This window comes from Oncorhynchus clarkii, chromosome 17 (genome assembly GCF_045791955.1).
Source record: "Oncorhynchus clarkii lewisi isolate Uvic-CL-2024 chromosome 17, UVic_Ocla_1.0, whole genome shotgun sequence".
In the NCBI taxonomy this organism is placed as follows: Eukaryota; Metazoa; Chordata; class Actinopteri; order Salmoniformes; family Salmonidae; genus Oncorhynchus; species Oncorhynchus clarkii.
The window spans coordinates 53,126,720-53,143,851 of record NC_092163.1 but is presented as its reverse complement, the minus strand read 5'-3'; the positions used below and the strand labels follow the sequence as shown (position 1 = coordinate 53,143,851).

The 17,132-nt window shown below is 42.2% G+C and overlaps 1 protein-coding gene across 1 annotated transcript; it reads right to left on the bottom strand.

Annotated features, from left to right (window-relative positions):
• Positions 1-643: 643 nt before the first annotated feature.
• LOC139369819 (epidermal growth factor receptor kinase substrate 8-like protein 3) lies at positions 644-16,564 on the bottom strand. Its single transcript, XM_071109093.1, has 20 exons — positions 16,450-16,564; positions 11,853-11,940; positions 11,652-11,722; positions 11,453-11,517; positions 11,150-11,308; positions 5,108-5,257; positions 4,919-4,995; positions 4,686-4,816; positions 4,237-4,406; positions 3,645-3,750; positions 3,129-3,202; positions 2,935-3,009; positions 2,542-2,687; positions 2,245-2,413; positions 2,116-2,147; positions 1,918-2,014; positions 1,694-1,801; positions 1,491-1,576; positions 1,167-1,299; positions 644-1,038 (listed from the first exon to the last, which is right to left on the bottom strand). The coding sequence occupies exons 2-20, from the start codon at positions 11,915-11,917 to the stop codon at positions 1,006-1,008; spliced, it is 1,947 nt and encodes a 648-aa protein (XP_070965194.1). The 5' UTR covers positions 11,918-11,940; positions 16,450-16,564; the 3' UTR covers positions 644-1,005.
• Positions 16,565-17,132: the final 568 nt, after the last annotated feature.

Genomic DNA, 17,132 nt, shown 5'->3' with positions numbered 1-17,132 from the left:
GAGGTGCAGTTAATTCTAATGAAGGTATCCTCTGCAGCAGAAGTAACTCTGGGTCTTCTTTTCCTGTGGCTGTCCTCTTGATAGCCAATTTCATCATAGCGCTTGATGGATTTTGCTGCTTTATGTCTTAAAGTAATGATGGACTGTCATTTCTCTTTGCTTATTTGAGCTGTTCTTGCCATAATATGTACTTGGTCTTTTACCAAATAGGGTTATCGTCTGTATATCACCCCTACCTTGCTCAAACGCATGAAGAAGGAAAGAAATTCCACAAACTCACTTTTGAACATATTTTGATTTGTTTAACACTTTTTTGGTTACTACATGATTCCATATGTGTTATTTAATAGTTTTGATGTCTTCACTGTTATTCTACAATGTAGAAAATAGTAAAAATAAAGAAAAACCCTGGAATGAGCAGGTGTGTCCAAACCTTTGACTGGTACTGTACTGTATGTGGATAGACAGTTCCAACATTGAGATACATGCTTAGATTATAGAGACTGACTTGATTTGATATAATGTGATTTACTCATTGAAGTGTACATACATAGCACTACCGAAGTAAAATATATGTCAGTTGATTACATTACATCAACAACACGATACTATACAGAAAAAGTATTGTAACACTTAACATTAATTTATGCATGTAGAAATGGTGACTTTAATAAAATCCTCAAGATCAATCATAGAATCAAGTGGCATCAACACTGGTTTTATAGAATACATATGGTTAAATATAGTACTGAAGTTAACAGCTGACACAGAATATATATATATATATATATAGAGAGAGACTCTTTCTTTAAATATTGGATTATTAAATGGAACAAAAAAATATAGAGTTTTGATACTTCCACGCTACATACTTTTAAATAAACTCAGCTTACTCAGTGTTTTCAGTAGTTATAATCAGAATTTTTCTATTGCACAGCGAAAAGGGATAAAACTTAAAAGTCACGACACATTTGTGACTCTCTGGTCCTCCCGTCTCCTCCCCTCCTAAGGCTCTATGGGCCTTACCTCACTGGCAAGCTGGAGTGGAAAGAAAAAAACCAAGGTCAGGAATAGGACTGGGATTTAGAAATCAGCTTGTTACATGTCATGTACAATAATATAAATCAACAGTTGTACAGTTAAAGCCAGGGTGGTGTGGGACCTACAGCCATGGTAGACTTGATGTTCTGGAGCTGGAAGAAAACCCGCCCCCCCTCCTCAGGACACACTATCTTCAGCTCTTCTCTCGTCATCCCCAGGAGCATAGAGCCACTCAGCACACCCAGACAGCGCACCGTGCTGATAGACAGAGAGAGGGAGGGAAGGAGAGAAAGTGAAGGAGACATTTTTACAAATCTGGGAAAAGAGAATACTTATCCTGTCATTTCTCATACTCACTTGTGATTGACTACAGTCGTTGTAAATTACATGTATGCCTACAGTGATCACTAAGCTATAACTATTGTGATTGGGAGTTTGAGTGCTCTTACATTTTACTGAAGCCCTTATACTCTAGCCAGGCCTTCACTTGGTCAGGCTTGGACCTCTTGGTTAGGGAGGGAGGACCACTGGTTTCCTGACAGGGGGGATAAGGTCTCTATAATGACATACTCATACAGTAAACACCATACACATGGAGCATACACAGCAGGCTTTCCAGTATGAAGTTTTGCTGAGTGTTGGGGTATCTTGCCTGCTTTTCCTGCTCCTTGTCCTGTGACTCCAGTACATTGTTGGGTATGAAGCCCTCCTCTCCTCTGTCGCTCCTTACTCGCCACCATTTCTTTGACATGTCCAGTAGCTGTGGATGCACAGAGGACATACTGTACACACTCTTGTGTCAAAACCTCCTATTGGGCGGGCGGGCAGACAGACTTCAGAGTGCTGTTAACATGTAGTAGTGTTGAGTAGGCTCACCTGAACCACCTCTCCCTTGGAGATGCTCAGCTCTCTGTTGTTCCTTGCCGTGAAGTCATACATCACACGCATGTAACTGGAGTTTGGCACATCTGGACTGAAAACACATACATAGATCTATAGACGCACACAGACCAGCATGTATCCATAATAATTTCATGGCTTTTAAATTGTATATAATACTTTGATAATGCATACCGTGATGGTGGAGGCTTGAATGGGGCCGACCTCTACAGGGGAAAAGTTTGGAAGAACTTATTGAATAAAACCTTATTGGAATTACCCAGCCGGTACAGAACTATAAGATGCAGCTCACTGGGCAAATACCTTTTCAGTGGTGGAGCGTGGACTCTGACTCTGACTCTGTTTCTGACTCTGCTGCCCTCTCTCAGGCTCTCTCCCTGGGAAAGAGCGGGTCAACTCCAGGGGCTGCCAACCATCATAGAACTCCAGAGTGTAGGTAGGGATGTCCTCATCATCCTCTAGCCATTTTGTACTGTTAAGACATCAGGGATACAGGGAGCCCTTGTCAAAATGTATGGAAGTACACAGAGCACCACTGACTGACAGTAACTCCCCATTCCCAGATACCCATTGTTGAGTGGTGTGGTGCATGTGTCCCACCTGGGGACGTTCCAGGCGTCTCCCAGCGACTGCCACAGCTGGTCCTCCTCAGGAGTGGCCTCCTCACTCAGCAGACGGATACACTCAGGCTTTAGCAGGGGCGCCACAATGGTGGGGGGCAGCTCCTCAGGGCTGTGGGACACCACCTGGAGAAGGGAGGGGGTAGCGGTAGGCGGTCAGGTAACTGGGTTTTAACTGTTTTAGCAGTTGATTCTACAGCAGCACTTGCCACTAAGGGTGGGAAACAAGCCTTCTGAACTCATTGATAGGAAGATGTATCATGTACTGTCAATTATTTTAGGCTGGTTCAAAACACTACTTTGAAAATGGTTCATGGGTGGGTCAAGAGCTGCGTAGAAAACAAAGATGGAGTAAGCAGTAGGAGTAACTTACAAATGCCAGGGTGGAGAAGAGGCAGTGGACAAATTCCGGAGCACTGGGATGACTAATCTTTCCATTGAGCTCCCCCTGTCCCAGTGAACAGACCAAAGGTACTTGATTAAGCTCTCAGATTAAATGACTAGCATGTATTACATCACGAGTGTACAACACAACAAGCAAAATAGCTGAGATATTTTGATACACACCAGAAGGTTGAACCCGCATTTGATTTTCTGGAGACAGGTTTCAAATTCCTCTGGTGGTGGCATGCCTTTAATGCCTTGGAAATGAAACAAAAAACAAATGGCATCAAAATACAAAAACCTCAGATCAGTTTCCCCACTGCCACTGCCGTCTTGCACCTCAATGTGGGATATCCCCAGGGGTTCAGGTGGGGGAGCCAAGATAAATGTTAAGGTTATTCCAAATTAAAGGCTCTGCATGGTCAATCCGTTGTCTGCAGAAATCAGTGTATTCATACCTCTTGTGCTTCACAGAGCAGAGCAGTTGAGTTTGTGTTTATACAGGACTTCCCGCCCCCAACATACCGCCCCCACCTACCGTCAACCAATCATGTCATTGCAGAGCTATACGGAGCCCTCTGCTTTGTTACAAAATGTGGGAGATCCTTACTTTGGTTTATCATACCTTTAAATGTATACCCGTACGGTATCTCTGGCTCCACTGGTGTAGCCTTCTTTGGAATAAGGAGAAACACACACCTTTATCCTTATTCTTTTTCTTTTTCTTCTTCTCGGCTTTGGCTGCTGCAGCAGCGACTTTGCCCATAAAGATCTCAATGTCATTGAAAATATGATTCACGATGTCCTGTAGAAAAACAAAGAACATGTTATACAATATCCATATGCAAACCACTACATTCACCTTAAAGGGCAAATCTGCAGTTGCTACATCAATTTCTGGACTTATGATATATATATCTATTGATTCTTGAAGAATATCATTTACAAATGCCTCATGAGCTTAGTTCAACTGCCGCACCCCTTCAGGACCCACAATATAAGCTTGTTACGCCAATGTTTTTAAACAAAATAAATGTAAACAAACACTGTATGGCCTCAAAACATGCTTAAAACTATTATTTTGATATCACGGATGGACAGTCCTTGCATCCATAGCTCTGTCTATGAATTTGAGAGTGGTTACTTTTCTCCCACCCCATCCATCAGCTTTTTACAGGAACAGTGGCAGGACAAATGCATTGTTATTGTTTCAACTGCTGATTGCCCCTTTAAGCTAAAATCCACAGTACTGCTAACATTAATAATATAATGATAGAGGCAGAGCACTGACCACATTCCTATTAGTCTCTGTGTATGGGCGTGGAGGAGAGACAAGGGCTGGCTCAGGCTCAGGCTCCTCCTCCATAAAGAGGTGTTGAACTGGGGTTTCCTTCCTGGGAGGGAGGGGCTCTTCTCTGGGCATGGGCGGTGTAGGCGTAGGTACAGGTGTAAGATCTTCATCTATTGAACACATAGGAGTGAAACAGGTTGGTTTCCCACTTCCCATAGATTTAGAAATACAGTATTTATTGTTTTCAAGATATTTGACCAAACAAACCTTGACTAAAGCTATTTATCTGTCATTAACACAGGAAACAAACCCTTGAGCTAATAGTCTCAGTTTTTTTTTTTTTTACAGTGATCTAGGCAAGCCCATCTGACCTCACAAGTTACAACCTTAGTCCTCTTGATCAATGGTTTCCTATAACTACTTTGGGTTGGAGTATGCCATTGTTTTACCATAGTCCGGAGCGCTCCATTGAGCTGAGGGATCTTCGGGAGGAGTCCATTCTCTCTGCTCAGTTGGTGGGTCAGCATTCTGAAGATTCCTAACAATTTGATGGCCAGCCATAACTTCCAGATTGCTCCTGCTAGAGATAAAAAGAGGGTTACCCAAAGAAAATGAGCACATACTAAGGTAAGCTACACCGTTTTAAAAGCACTGTTGTTGTTTTGGACTGTTTTGTTGTTACCTGTTGTTGCTGTGATTGTTAACGTCATCTCTCTGGTGAGGGAACACTCTCTCTAGGTCCCGTTTTATGAAATCGGCCTGAAATAAATCACTAACATCCATTTGCACAGCCATTTTGAAACATGAGAGAAACATAATGGTCCTAATACAGTCTGGAGACAGGTTCAGGGATGCATAACATTCTCCTCACCCTGAGGTCCTCACACTGGAAAATGAAGACACTGGTGGTCCTCTTGCTGTGGTCCTTGACGGTCGCAGTCAGCAGGGAGTTGTACACACAGCTGTCCATCACAGCCTTTAGCTCCGTGATGCTGCTCAGAGCCAGGGACTCCAGCTCCTCCTGAACCCCACACAGGAAGAGGGGAGAGGGGGAGAGGGAGAGAAAATAGTAGGTCAGGAATCAAAAACCCCTTGGATTTCTTCACATTTTGTTGCGTTATAAAGTGGGATTGAAATAGATTTGTTGTGATTTTTTTGTCATTGATCTACGCAAAATACTCCATAATGTCAAAGTGAAAAGCAAGTTACACATACTTGTACAAATGTACAATTGTTAAATAACTCAAATATAGTAGTTGCATAAGCATTCCCCCCTTTGTTTAGGCAAGACTAAATTAGGGCTTTATTCAATACACATCGCGGAAGTTCAGCGTTACAGCGTGAGTGAAATTTAAAGGCTTTAGAGTAGACTACATTTACAGTAAAAGCTGCATGTCGGCTCAATCATAAAATTACCTGTTCATATCTATTGCGGAATCTGTAATGGTTCAGCATTACAGATTAAATACAGCGCTTAGTTCAGGAGTAAAATGTTCCTTAACAAATCACATAATAAGTTACATGGAGTCACTGTGTGAAATAATAGGGGTTGACATGATTTTTGAATGACTACCCCCGCCTCTGTCCCCCATACATACAGCATCTGTAAGGTCCCTCATTCAAGTATTGAGTTTAAAGCACAGATTCAACTACAAAGACCAGGGTGATTTTCAAAGCCTCATAAAGAAGGGCAGTGATTGGTAGATGGGTAACAATAAATATATCAGACATTGAATATCACTTTAAGCATGGTCAAGTTAATAATTATGCTGTGGAGGATGTATTAAACCCCCCAGACACATCAAAGATACAGTCAACCTTCTGAACTGAGCTGCAGGACAAGAAGGAACTTGTTCAGGGATGTCACCATGAGGCCATTGGTGATTTTAAAACAGCTACAGAGTTCATTGGCTGTAATGGGAGGAAATTATGACCTAAATGGCAGAGTGGAAAGATTCAAGAACAATGCAAATATACAGAATAAACTATGCCACAAGGCACTAGAGTAATACTGCAAAAAATATGTTTGGTGCAAATCCAACACATCACTGAGTAACTGCCTCAGTGATGGTGGCTACATCATGGTATGGATATGCTTGACATTGGCAAAGACTGGGGATAAAAATTAAATGGGATAAAATAAATGGCATGGAGATAAATGTAAAGGGCTTAATATGGTTTTATTCCAGCCACTAGGTGGTACTCGGATGAAGCCCATGGGGAAATAAAGAAGACAATATTATAATCTCATAGAAAGGGAATACATTTGGAGGCACTGCTGAGATTTATTTTCATGTTAGCACCGGCTCCTATTCTTTGAACGGACAACGAGTGAGAGACGTTGGGAGAGTAGCTAGCCAGCTAACGTTAGCGGGCTGACCACCAAACGGATTGGAGCTATCTTGCCATTGCCTGCATTGTTGTTGTTGCCACGTGAGTAGGACAATATGAGTTGAGAGGGAAACGTTGTTGGAGAAAATCGAACAGAGTTTATGGACTTTAAGTGAAGACAATTGTTGTTGTCGAATAGGAGGTGTAGATGACTCTGCAGTAAAAGGAAAGAGCCATTGCACATTACTGCGCAAACTGATTGAGGATTACTGTGAGAATGAGGATTTAATGGAATCAGAGGATGAGAGAATGTCTTGGTAGCTTCAACCGAAAGAATAAATCAAAAGAATATCGGACTCGGAGGATGCTGCGAAAGGTCTGCCGACAAGTTCCAGCCATTCAGTGCCAATGACGCAAATGGACAGTGAACCCAGCGGAGAGAAAGGAGCTGCGGCAGGACGAAAAGAGGTGGGAGGGCCTCCTCAACTCAGCTTCAACAGCCTAGAACATCAGATTGAAAATGGACTGAGAAAAGGATACAGTGAATTAGAAATGATAGAAGCAGTAATCAAAGCTGTGAGCCCAGGGTTTAAGATGAGGAGTTATCTGGAGGGAAAAACAGACATGACACTCTACACTCTAGGGCACATCTTGAGGACACATTATGCAGAGAAGGATGCTACTCAAATGTATCACAAGTTGACTAAAGCAACACAAGAGCCGGGAGAGTCTGCCTTGGACTTCCTAGTCCAAGTCTTCGACATGAGACAGAAAGTGTTATTAGCCTCAGCTCGTGCCCAGTCAGGACAGGAATATGGCACAGTTAGTCAAGAGCCAATGCCTGCAGGCCATTGTTATTGGATTAACAAATGGTAACATCAGGGCAGAGATGAGCATCTCCAGAGTATTAAATGCAAATGGCCAAGGGCAATGAAACCGAACGCATGCAAAAGGCCAGGATTTCACGTAAGTTCACACCCATATGAGTTAATGCAGTACAGAGTGAGGATAACGGGGAGGAATGTGCACAGGCAGAGCCCCCACTGACCACTGTCCGAAAACAAAATAAATACAATCCCCTCCTGAGTAAAAATTGATGAAGCAATCAAAGAACTGACCTGTCAGGTAGCATCATTAGCACAGTCAGTACAGGGACAGGGTGACAGTTCAACAGAAATCGCTACAATAGAAAATCAAATACAACCAACAGAGAAAAAAAAAATGCAAAAGTTGTTATGGACTGGTCAACAGACTTGCCAGCATTGCTACAAAGACTCTATTCAATCTGCATCAGCACTCAGAGTACACAGAGGAATGCTTGCTCACAGCATGCAGACGTGACATTGTCAAACAAAATGGATTCGTCCCTGTATCCCAAGAGAGGCCCCCTTCAATGACGAAATTGTGGGCCTGGACAAACAAAGTCAAGTCATGAAAACATCAAATTGCCCATCTTGAAAAGTTGAAATTGCAGTAGTGAATACTACCAAACATGACAAACAGGGATAGGAACCTAACAGAGAGTGGTAGCGTGTCACCCAGTTCCTGTGCCCAGTGGAGAAAAGGTTACTGTAGCACAGACTCATGACAAATCCCCACTGGAGCCTGGCCCTGACACCAGTCACATAGAGTGGTGGGACACACCTGTAAATGTACAGCACTTGAGCCAAGAACAACAAGAATTAGTCAAACAGATGCTCAGATAGGAATCAGCCATTTTTGCCTAAGATGACATGGACATAGGGTGCATTGAAAATCTCCAAATGCCGATAACCTTGACTGATAACATACCAGTGGCAGAGGTTCAATGGTGTGCCACGCCCCTTGTATGCTGAGGTGAAAAGCCAACTCCAGGGGCTCCTGAATAAAAACTTAATCAGGATGTCAACATCATCATTACCATCACCTCTGGTCTGTGTACGGAAAAGGATGGGTGTTTAAGACTTTGTGTTGATTACAGGGGATTGAAAAAGAAGACTGTTCTAGACAGGCATTCCATACCCCGTATACAGGAAATACTTGATGGTTTAGGAGGAAACTCATGGTTTACAGTTTTAAAGGATAGGCATACCACCAAGGCCTTGTGGGAGAGGAGTCCAGAAGATACACTGCTCCTTGGGCCTTATGTCAATGGAACAGAATTCCCTTTGGCTTATCAAACAGTCCCTCTGTCTTCCAACGAAGCATGGAGGAAAGTTTAGAGGGTATAAGAGATCTGTATACCATATTTGGATGATGTGCTTATTTTTACGTACTCAGGCAGCAAAATCAATGGGGTATTAAACTCAGGGCTGATAAGTGTGACCTATTCAAGATTGAGGTCCATTATTTAGGAAAAATTATTTATACTAATGGTTACAGAATGGATACTAAATCAATTGTAGCAGTGCAATAACTGGGAAACATGTGAGAGAGCTGGGGAAACTACTGGGGTTTCTAGGGTACTACATGGGCTGAAAGTGAGAACTTCTCACAACACGCAAAATGTCTCTATGACTTACTAGCAGTGAAGTTGGAGACCCCAGCATCTGGGAAGTGAAGGACCTAGATAGCTATGCGGCCGGGACAGGCTCTGCTCCACCAGAAAGTTATATGGGAGGATGCCCACCAGAGAGCATTAGAACACTTGGTGAGTGTGTTGACTAATCCACCTGTGCATGCTTACCCAGATTTCAAGGCCTCTGAAGAGGGATTGGGAGGTGTGTTATACCAACAACAAAGTGGCAAACTGATTCATTGGATATTGCTCCAGCACTATCACACAAGCAGAGAGAAACCATCACCTTCACTGGAATTCTTGGCCCTAAAATGGGCAGCGACTGAGCAGTTCCGAGATGACCTATTTTATGCTCGCTCTGTGATAGTGTACAGGGATAATAGCCCCTTGACATAGGTACTAACTACAGCGAGACTGAATGCCACCGGTCATCACTGGGTGGCGGAGCTGTCAGACTTCAATTGCACACTGAAGTAGTGTCCTGGAAAGGTAAACATTGACGCAGACTTTCTGTCACGCTCTCCTTTGCATGCTGAACATTACATGGAAGAATGCACCGAGAGACACTCACCTGAGATGGTAAAAGCAACACAGTAATGTTCAGCCACAACAGCATGACTGTTAAACTTGGATATCCGCGGTCACACTAAGGCCATCAGTGCAAGAGGAGCTGTCATGGTGGGGGGGGAACAGTTACAGACCGGCAGTCTCCACACCATCTCATGCAGGCTCAGTTAAAGGATGCGGCTGTATCTGGAACCTTGGAACGATAAAGGCAAAGGACTAAGCCTAAACCAACAGAATGACAACAAGAGTGATGCGAAATCACAGTTACTGCAAGAGTGGAACAGGCTCCATATCTCACCAGAGGGATTACTACAAAGGAAAACAACAAAAAGGACACAAATTGTTGTACCAAGTCAATACATAACACTAATTTAATGAGTACTTTCACACTAAAATGGCCCGTCTAGGAACAGAAAGAGTGTTGAACTTAGCACGAGAACAGAAAGAGTGTTGAACTTAGCACGAGAACAGAAAGAGTGTTGAACTTAGCACGAGAACAGAAAGAGTGTTGAACTTAGCACAAGAACAGAAAGAGTGTTGAACTTAGCACGAGAACAGAAAGAGTGTTGAACTTAGCACGAGAACAGAAAGAGTGTTGAACTTAGCACGAGAACATAAAGAGTGTTGAACTTAGCACGAGAACAGAAAGAGTGTTGAACTTAGCACGAGAACAGAAAGAGTGTTGAACTTAGCACGAGAACAGAAAGAGTGTTGAACTTAGCACGAGAACAGAAAGAGTGTTGAACTTAGCACGAGAACAGAAAGAGTGTTGAACTTAGCACGAGAACAGAAAGAGTGTTGAACTTAGCACGAGAACGCTTTTATTGGCCATGTGTTCAACATGACATTGAACACTTTATCACAAGTGTGTAAATGTATCAAACACAAGAAACCCAGTGTAATAACTAGGGCCCCAATGTAACATGTACAGTCTACAGCTCCTTTCCAGATGACTTCAATTGACTATGAGCATGAGGAGAAAAGTAGAGAGGGCTATGAGTACATTTGAGTTATTTTAGATAACTTTACAAAATGTGCACAAGCCTACCCCACCAGAAATGAGTCAGGGAAAACTGCACCAAAAAACCTTGAGAGATTTTCCCCACAGTTTGGCTTCAGAAATTTGAAAAGAATAATGGGCAAATGTTGCACAATCCAGGTGTGTAAAGCTCTTAGGGACTTACCCAGAAAGACTCACAGCTGTTATCGCCGCCAAAGGTGATTCTAACATGTATTGACTCGGGGTGAATCCTTCATTCATTTTCTTTTTTTTATATATAGAATATTTCTTCCACTTTGACATTACAGAGTGTTTTAGGTAAAAAATGAAAATTAAATCAATTTTAATCCCACTTTGTAACACAATCAAATGTAATGAAATCCAAGGGTAGTAAATACCTGTGACACCTCCTGTATGATCTTTCTCTAATCTACAACACTCAATGTCTGTTAGTAAACTGTGGGTATAGCTATGCTCATCCAATGTTTTATTGCCAAGTATAAAGTGTGTGCACCAACCTTAGTCTCGATGTCTGTTAGCAGCAGGTTCCCATCCCGCACCTCCAGGACCATGTCCTGCCCCCAGACCCGGCCCATCCCATCCAGCAGCTTTAGCCTCTCAACACAGTCATTCACATCACACACCTCCCTACCATCCAGGTCACAGGTGAACAGATGCTGGAGAACAGACACACACAGGGGTTATACATGCATTTGGAATCACAGAAAAAGCTGCATAGCTATTGTGATCAAACGCAGATCATTATCAATGTAAATGATTAGCATAGTACAATCACTATATTGGATTAACCAAAACAATACCTCTACTCTGTACTGGAATTTGTTCATCATCTTGGTGATAGAGTCCGCATACTCCTTCCTCTGCACTGATGGGGCACATGGGATGATTAACATCTTATGCATAGTTGCGTTTCACAAAACATTCACCTATAATAAACAATGCTTTAGGTAATCAGTTTCAACTGCTCCAGGTCAATATTATGGTTTTCTCTTTACTTACTGTATATTGACTTGGCACTTGGTATGGACAAATTTGATATCTGTGATAACCGATCATCCACTGAAAGACCACTGCCACAAGAAAATTGAGAAAATAGCATAATAGAGATTTGATTTCAGAGACTAAATATTCAAGAGTAAACAAGAAATAAACACATACAAATAGGTTATAACTACAGTGCAAGCTCCAGAGAACACCTACTTGGACTGGACGGACTGGACAGATCCTGCGTAACTGCTAGAGTCCAAGCCATAGGGACTGTACATCCTGGAACCCCTGGGTCACACACCTGTAACATGAGGAGACAGAGATACAGAAAACACACACAAACATTTCGGCACAAATATCAACCACAAGAGCATAATACAGTGATAACTACTGCTGCCAACATAACTGGTACTTCACCTACCTTATTGGCCAGTGATACAGTAACATAATAACAATCACCTACCATTGTTGTTATTATCATGAGTTATTATACAGGATGTGTTATGAATAGGGTTGCAAAGCTACCGTTTAATTGACAGGAATCTTCAGTTATTTTAGCAAATAACAGGTAATATATGACAATCGATGGTAACTTTGGTCATTTATACTTGAATAACTTTTAAAAATCTATTCATACATTGTATTATTTTATTTATATCTGTGTCCATACTGTCCTAGAGTTTCTAGTGGATAGACCATATGGTTAAAGAGAAAATTAGGAAGCCTAATTAATGAAAAAAGCTTCTAATCAACAATGGCATTATTAACTCTCCAATGATTGACTTTTTTCACAACTGCCATCAGTTTGGCGCTAAAATATTTACAACAAAGACATACTAACGTAGCAACAACAAAAAAAAGTGTGGAAAAATATATATAATGAATATTTCATGCTGAAACCCTCATATTAAACACCAATGGTATTCACTAATTTGATGGTTTATATTTTGGATGTTTGACAGCTTTGTCATTCTATTATTATACCTTTATCATATTATTTGATTATTTGATATATTTTACATGTGATGAGACCACACCGAGGGCCAGAGATAATTGCAGACACCTGTAATAATCTGAAGTACCCAAAAAGGCCACTAGATGTCATCTGATAAAATAAAAACCTTGAAAGTTACCAAAGTTTGGTAACAAAGGTTTCCAGTAATATACCCTCCCTTTGAAAACCTAGCTATGAATGAGTAACATTAGTGTCCAGAGCTGAGCTGAAGCATGATGACAAACCTCTTAGTCATCACACCTCAGAAACCCTGCGCTTAGTCAGTCATTATGTTATAAAAGGCTGTATAGTGGACTGTAGTCAAACACAATGCAAATAGCCCGGGTAGTGTTGGGGTTCGTTCCTTGTTCCTTGTCAATCATTGGCTCATGGGGAAATTAGCATTCAGACAATATCTTTAATTAAACAAATCAAAAACCTTTATTAATGCAATTGCAAACAGAAGTTGAAAACAGGAACATAGCACGCATGTTTCCGAGTAAGTTCTGCAAAATAGTTAAAGGTCCAAGTTATTTTATTATGCCCGAAGTCCAGCCTTAGTGATGTCACGGCCTACGTCATTACCTTCTACTCATGAGACCAAGCCCATGCATACACAGCAATACAAACAAGAGTTTCAGTGCTATCTAAAGGCTCAGCAGTAAATGTCCATTCTCCAAGTTGATTTATAGTGGACTGTCTGACTAGTCTCTTATCTCTTTCACTCCCCTGCAGGGTTCTTTCTCAGTCACACATCTCTCAGTTTCTTTATAAGAGGCAGAGACTAGAAAAGACTGTGGAACAATATTAAACCTTATAATTAATATATATATTGTTAATCTGTAGTCTAGGACCCTATAAATGTAAGGAGGGAGGGGTCTTATGACCCTTCCCCTTCTATTAATACAACATAAGCATAACCAATTATTATAATACATCAAACATTCGGTACAGCCCCTATCATGACCCCAAGGTGAACCCAACAGTAGCCATTTGACTACCTGTTCAGGAGTCTTATGGCTTGAGGGTAAAAGCTGTTGCGGTAGCAGAGAGGACAGTCTGTGACTGGGGTGACTGGGGTCTTTGACAATTTTTAGGGCCTTCCTCTGACACCGCCTGGTATAGAGGTCCTGAATGGCAGGCAGTTTAGCCCCAGTGATGTACTGGGTCATACGCACAACCTCTGTAGCGACTTGCGGTCGGAGGCCGAGCAGTTGCCGTTCCAGGCAGTGATGCAACCAGTCAGGATGCTCTCGATGTTGCAGCTGTAGAACCTTCTGAGGATCTGAGGACCCATGCCAAATATTTTCAGTCTCCTGAGGGGGAATAGGTTTGGCGTGTGATGAGAATGGGGGTGAGAATGGGGGCGTGCTCAGTCCTCCTTTTCCTGTAGTCCACAATCATCTCCTTTGTCTTGATTACGTTGAGGGATAGGTTGTTATTCTGGCACCACCCGGCCAGGTCCCTGACCTCCTCCCTATAGGCTGTCTTGTCGTTGATCAGGCCTACCACTGTTGTGTCGTCTGCAAACTTAATGATGGTGTTGGAGTCGTCGCTGCCCATGCAGTCGTGGGTGAACAGGGAGTACAAGAGGGGACAGAGCACGCACCCCTGAGGGGCTCCATTGTTGAGGATCAGAGTGGCAGATGTGTTGTTACCTACCCTCATCACCTGGGAGCAGCCCGTCAGGAAGTCCAGGAACCAGTTGCAGAGGGAGGTGTTCAGTCCCAGGATCCTTAGCTTAGTGATGAGCTTTTAGGGCACTATGGTGTTGAACACTGAGCCGTAGTCAATGAATAGCATTCTCACATAGCTGTTCCTTTTGTCCAGGTGGGAAAGGGCAGTGTACAGTGCAATAGAGATTGCATCATCTGTGGATCTGTTTGAGCGGTATGCAAATTGGAGTGGGTCTAGGGTTTCTGGGATAATGGTGTTGGAGTGAGCCATGACCAGCCTTTCAAAGCACTTCATGGCTACGGGTCTGTATTCATTTAGGCAGGTTAACTTAGTGTTCTTGGGTACAGGGACTATGGTGGTCTGCTTAAAACATGTTGGTATTACAGACTCAATCAGGGACATGTTGAAAATGTCAGTGAAGACACCTGCCAGTTGGTCAGCACATGCCTGGAGCACACGTCCTGGTAATCCGTCTGGCCCAGCGGCCTTGTGAATGTTGACCTGTTTAAAGGTCTTACTCATGTCGGCTACAGAGAGCGTGATCACACAGTCATCCAGATCAGCTGATGCTCTCATGTATGCCTCAGTGTTGCTTGCCTCGAAGCGAGCATAGAAGTGATTTAGCTCAGCTGGTAGGCTCGTGTCACTGGGCAGCTCGCGACTGTGCTTCCCTTTGTAGTCTGTAATAGTTTGCAGGCCCTTCCATATCCAACGAGTGTCGGAGCCGGTGTAGAATCTTAGTCCTGTATTGATGCTTTGCCTGTTTGATGGTTCGTCGGAGGGAATAGCAGGATTTGTTATAAGCTTCCAGGTTAGAGTTCCGCACCTTAAAGGGGGTAGCTCTACTCATTAGCTCAGTGCGAATGTTGCCTGTAATCCATGGCTTCTGGTTGGGGTATGTACGTACAGTCACTGTGGGGACAACATCCTTGATGCACTTATTGATAAAGCCAGTGACTGATGTGGTGTACTCCTCAATGCCATCGGAAGAATCCCGGAACATGTTCCAGTCTGTGATAGCAAAACAGTCCTGTAGTTTAGCATCTGCTTCATTTGACCACTTTTTTATAGACCAAGTCACTGGTGATTCCTGCTTTAATTTTTGCTTGTAAGCAGGAATCAGGAGGATAGAATTATGGTCAGATTTGCCCAATTGAGGGCGAGGGAGAGCTTTGTAAGCGTCTCTGTGTGTGGAGTAAAGGTGATCTAGAAAATGTTTCCCTCTGGTTGCGCATTTAACATGCTGATAGAAATGAGGTAAAACTGATTTAAGTTTCCCTTAAAGTCCCCGGCCACTAGGAGCGCCGCCTCTGGGTGAGCGGTTTCCTGTTTGCTTATTTCCTTAGTCATAGCCTAAATCATGTTTAGTCATTTACAGTATATTAGTTGTGCCCTATTGCAATTTTTCCCAATGGACAACAACTTGAAACCAAAAACCTCAATGCTCTTTGAACTTCTGTGATACCTTCATTTATATGATTGAGATGTGCAAACACACATGAACAGTGTAAACAACAAAACTCCATTACATTTCCCATCTGCCCCACCGGTTGAAACAAGAGCAACGCAAGCAGCTGAAAATGTTGCTATTGTTTTAAGTAAAGTCAATGATTGAACAATTAATCCGTGACAAATGTTAGAGGATGGTTTATCATGGTTAAACTATGGATTGACAGCAAGGAACACATCATATTTTTCAGTCATCAATTTCAGTCTTTATTAGGGCTAGCTACATAGTTTAGAAATAATTCAACTTACAGCAGGGGAAAGGACCCTATACGCAGTAGAAATAAGTACTCACACCCTAGTTCAGCTAAAATAAAACTAAATGTTTCAATCAGCACCATATATTTAATAGAAATGTACAGCTCTGTATCCTATTGGCTGGGTTAACCAGTGTCTCCCTCTAATGAATTACACACAATAATAACAAAAGTCAGTCTTGTAATAAAGTCGGTAATAGAATTCTAAATTCAGCTCAAAGACTTTACTTTTCAGACTAATTGCTTTTATGTAACACTGGAAAACACTCATTGCCCTTTTCATCATGTAAACATTAGCCGATCAACCCCTCAGCAGGAAGTACACTGAAAAAAACATAGGCCTACCTATGGTTTATCGATGTTCGAGGTACCTTACCTGTTGTGTCCGGCAATGTATTTTCTGTGTTATTTATGGATAAATCTATTTCTCTCTTCTCCAGATACCGTTCATATTCCAGGCCTGGGGTTTCTATTGCGGAACTCTGAACAAATACTACCAAGACTTCGTCATAAAAGACAGGGGCAAAGTCCAGATTCAAAAGTGCATTGATCCATAGAACTGAAAGCATCCAATAAGGGTGTTACTGTTCAACTGAGTGTCAAATTCCTTATGGGAGAAGATGCCAAAATCGTAGTAATTTATACTCAGGTCCAGGGCAAGGGTTGTGGGTGTGCCTGGTACTCAGGACGGCATCCCCACAGAGCAAAGGTCTCTGACAAGGAGGGATCCTGGACCCTCCCATACAAAGTCCTGTAAATCACTCCTGTTATCAATCTGTTGTCAGTATGTTAGCTACAAGTTATTCAGACCCATTCACTTTTTCCACATTTTGTTACGTTACAGCCTTATTCTAAAATGTATTAAATAAAAATGTTGCCTCGTCAATCTACGCACAATATCCCATAATGACAAAGCAAAAACAGGTTTGTATAACTGTTTACATATTTATTACAAATAAAAAACTGAAATACCTTATTTACATAAGTATTCAGACCCTTTGCTATGAGACTGGAAATTGAGGTCAGGAGAATCCTGTTTCCATTGATCATCCTTGAGAT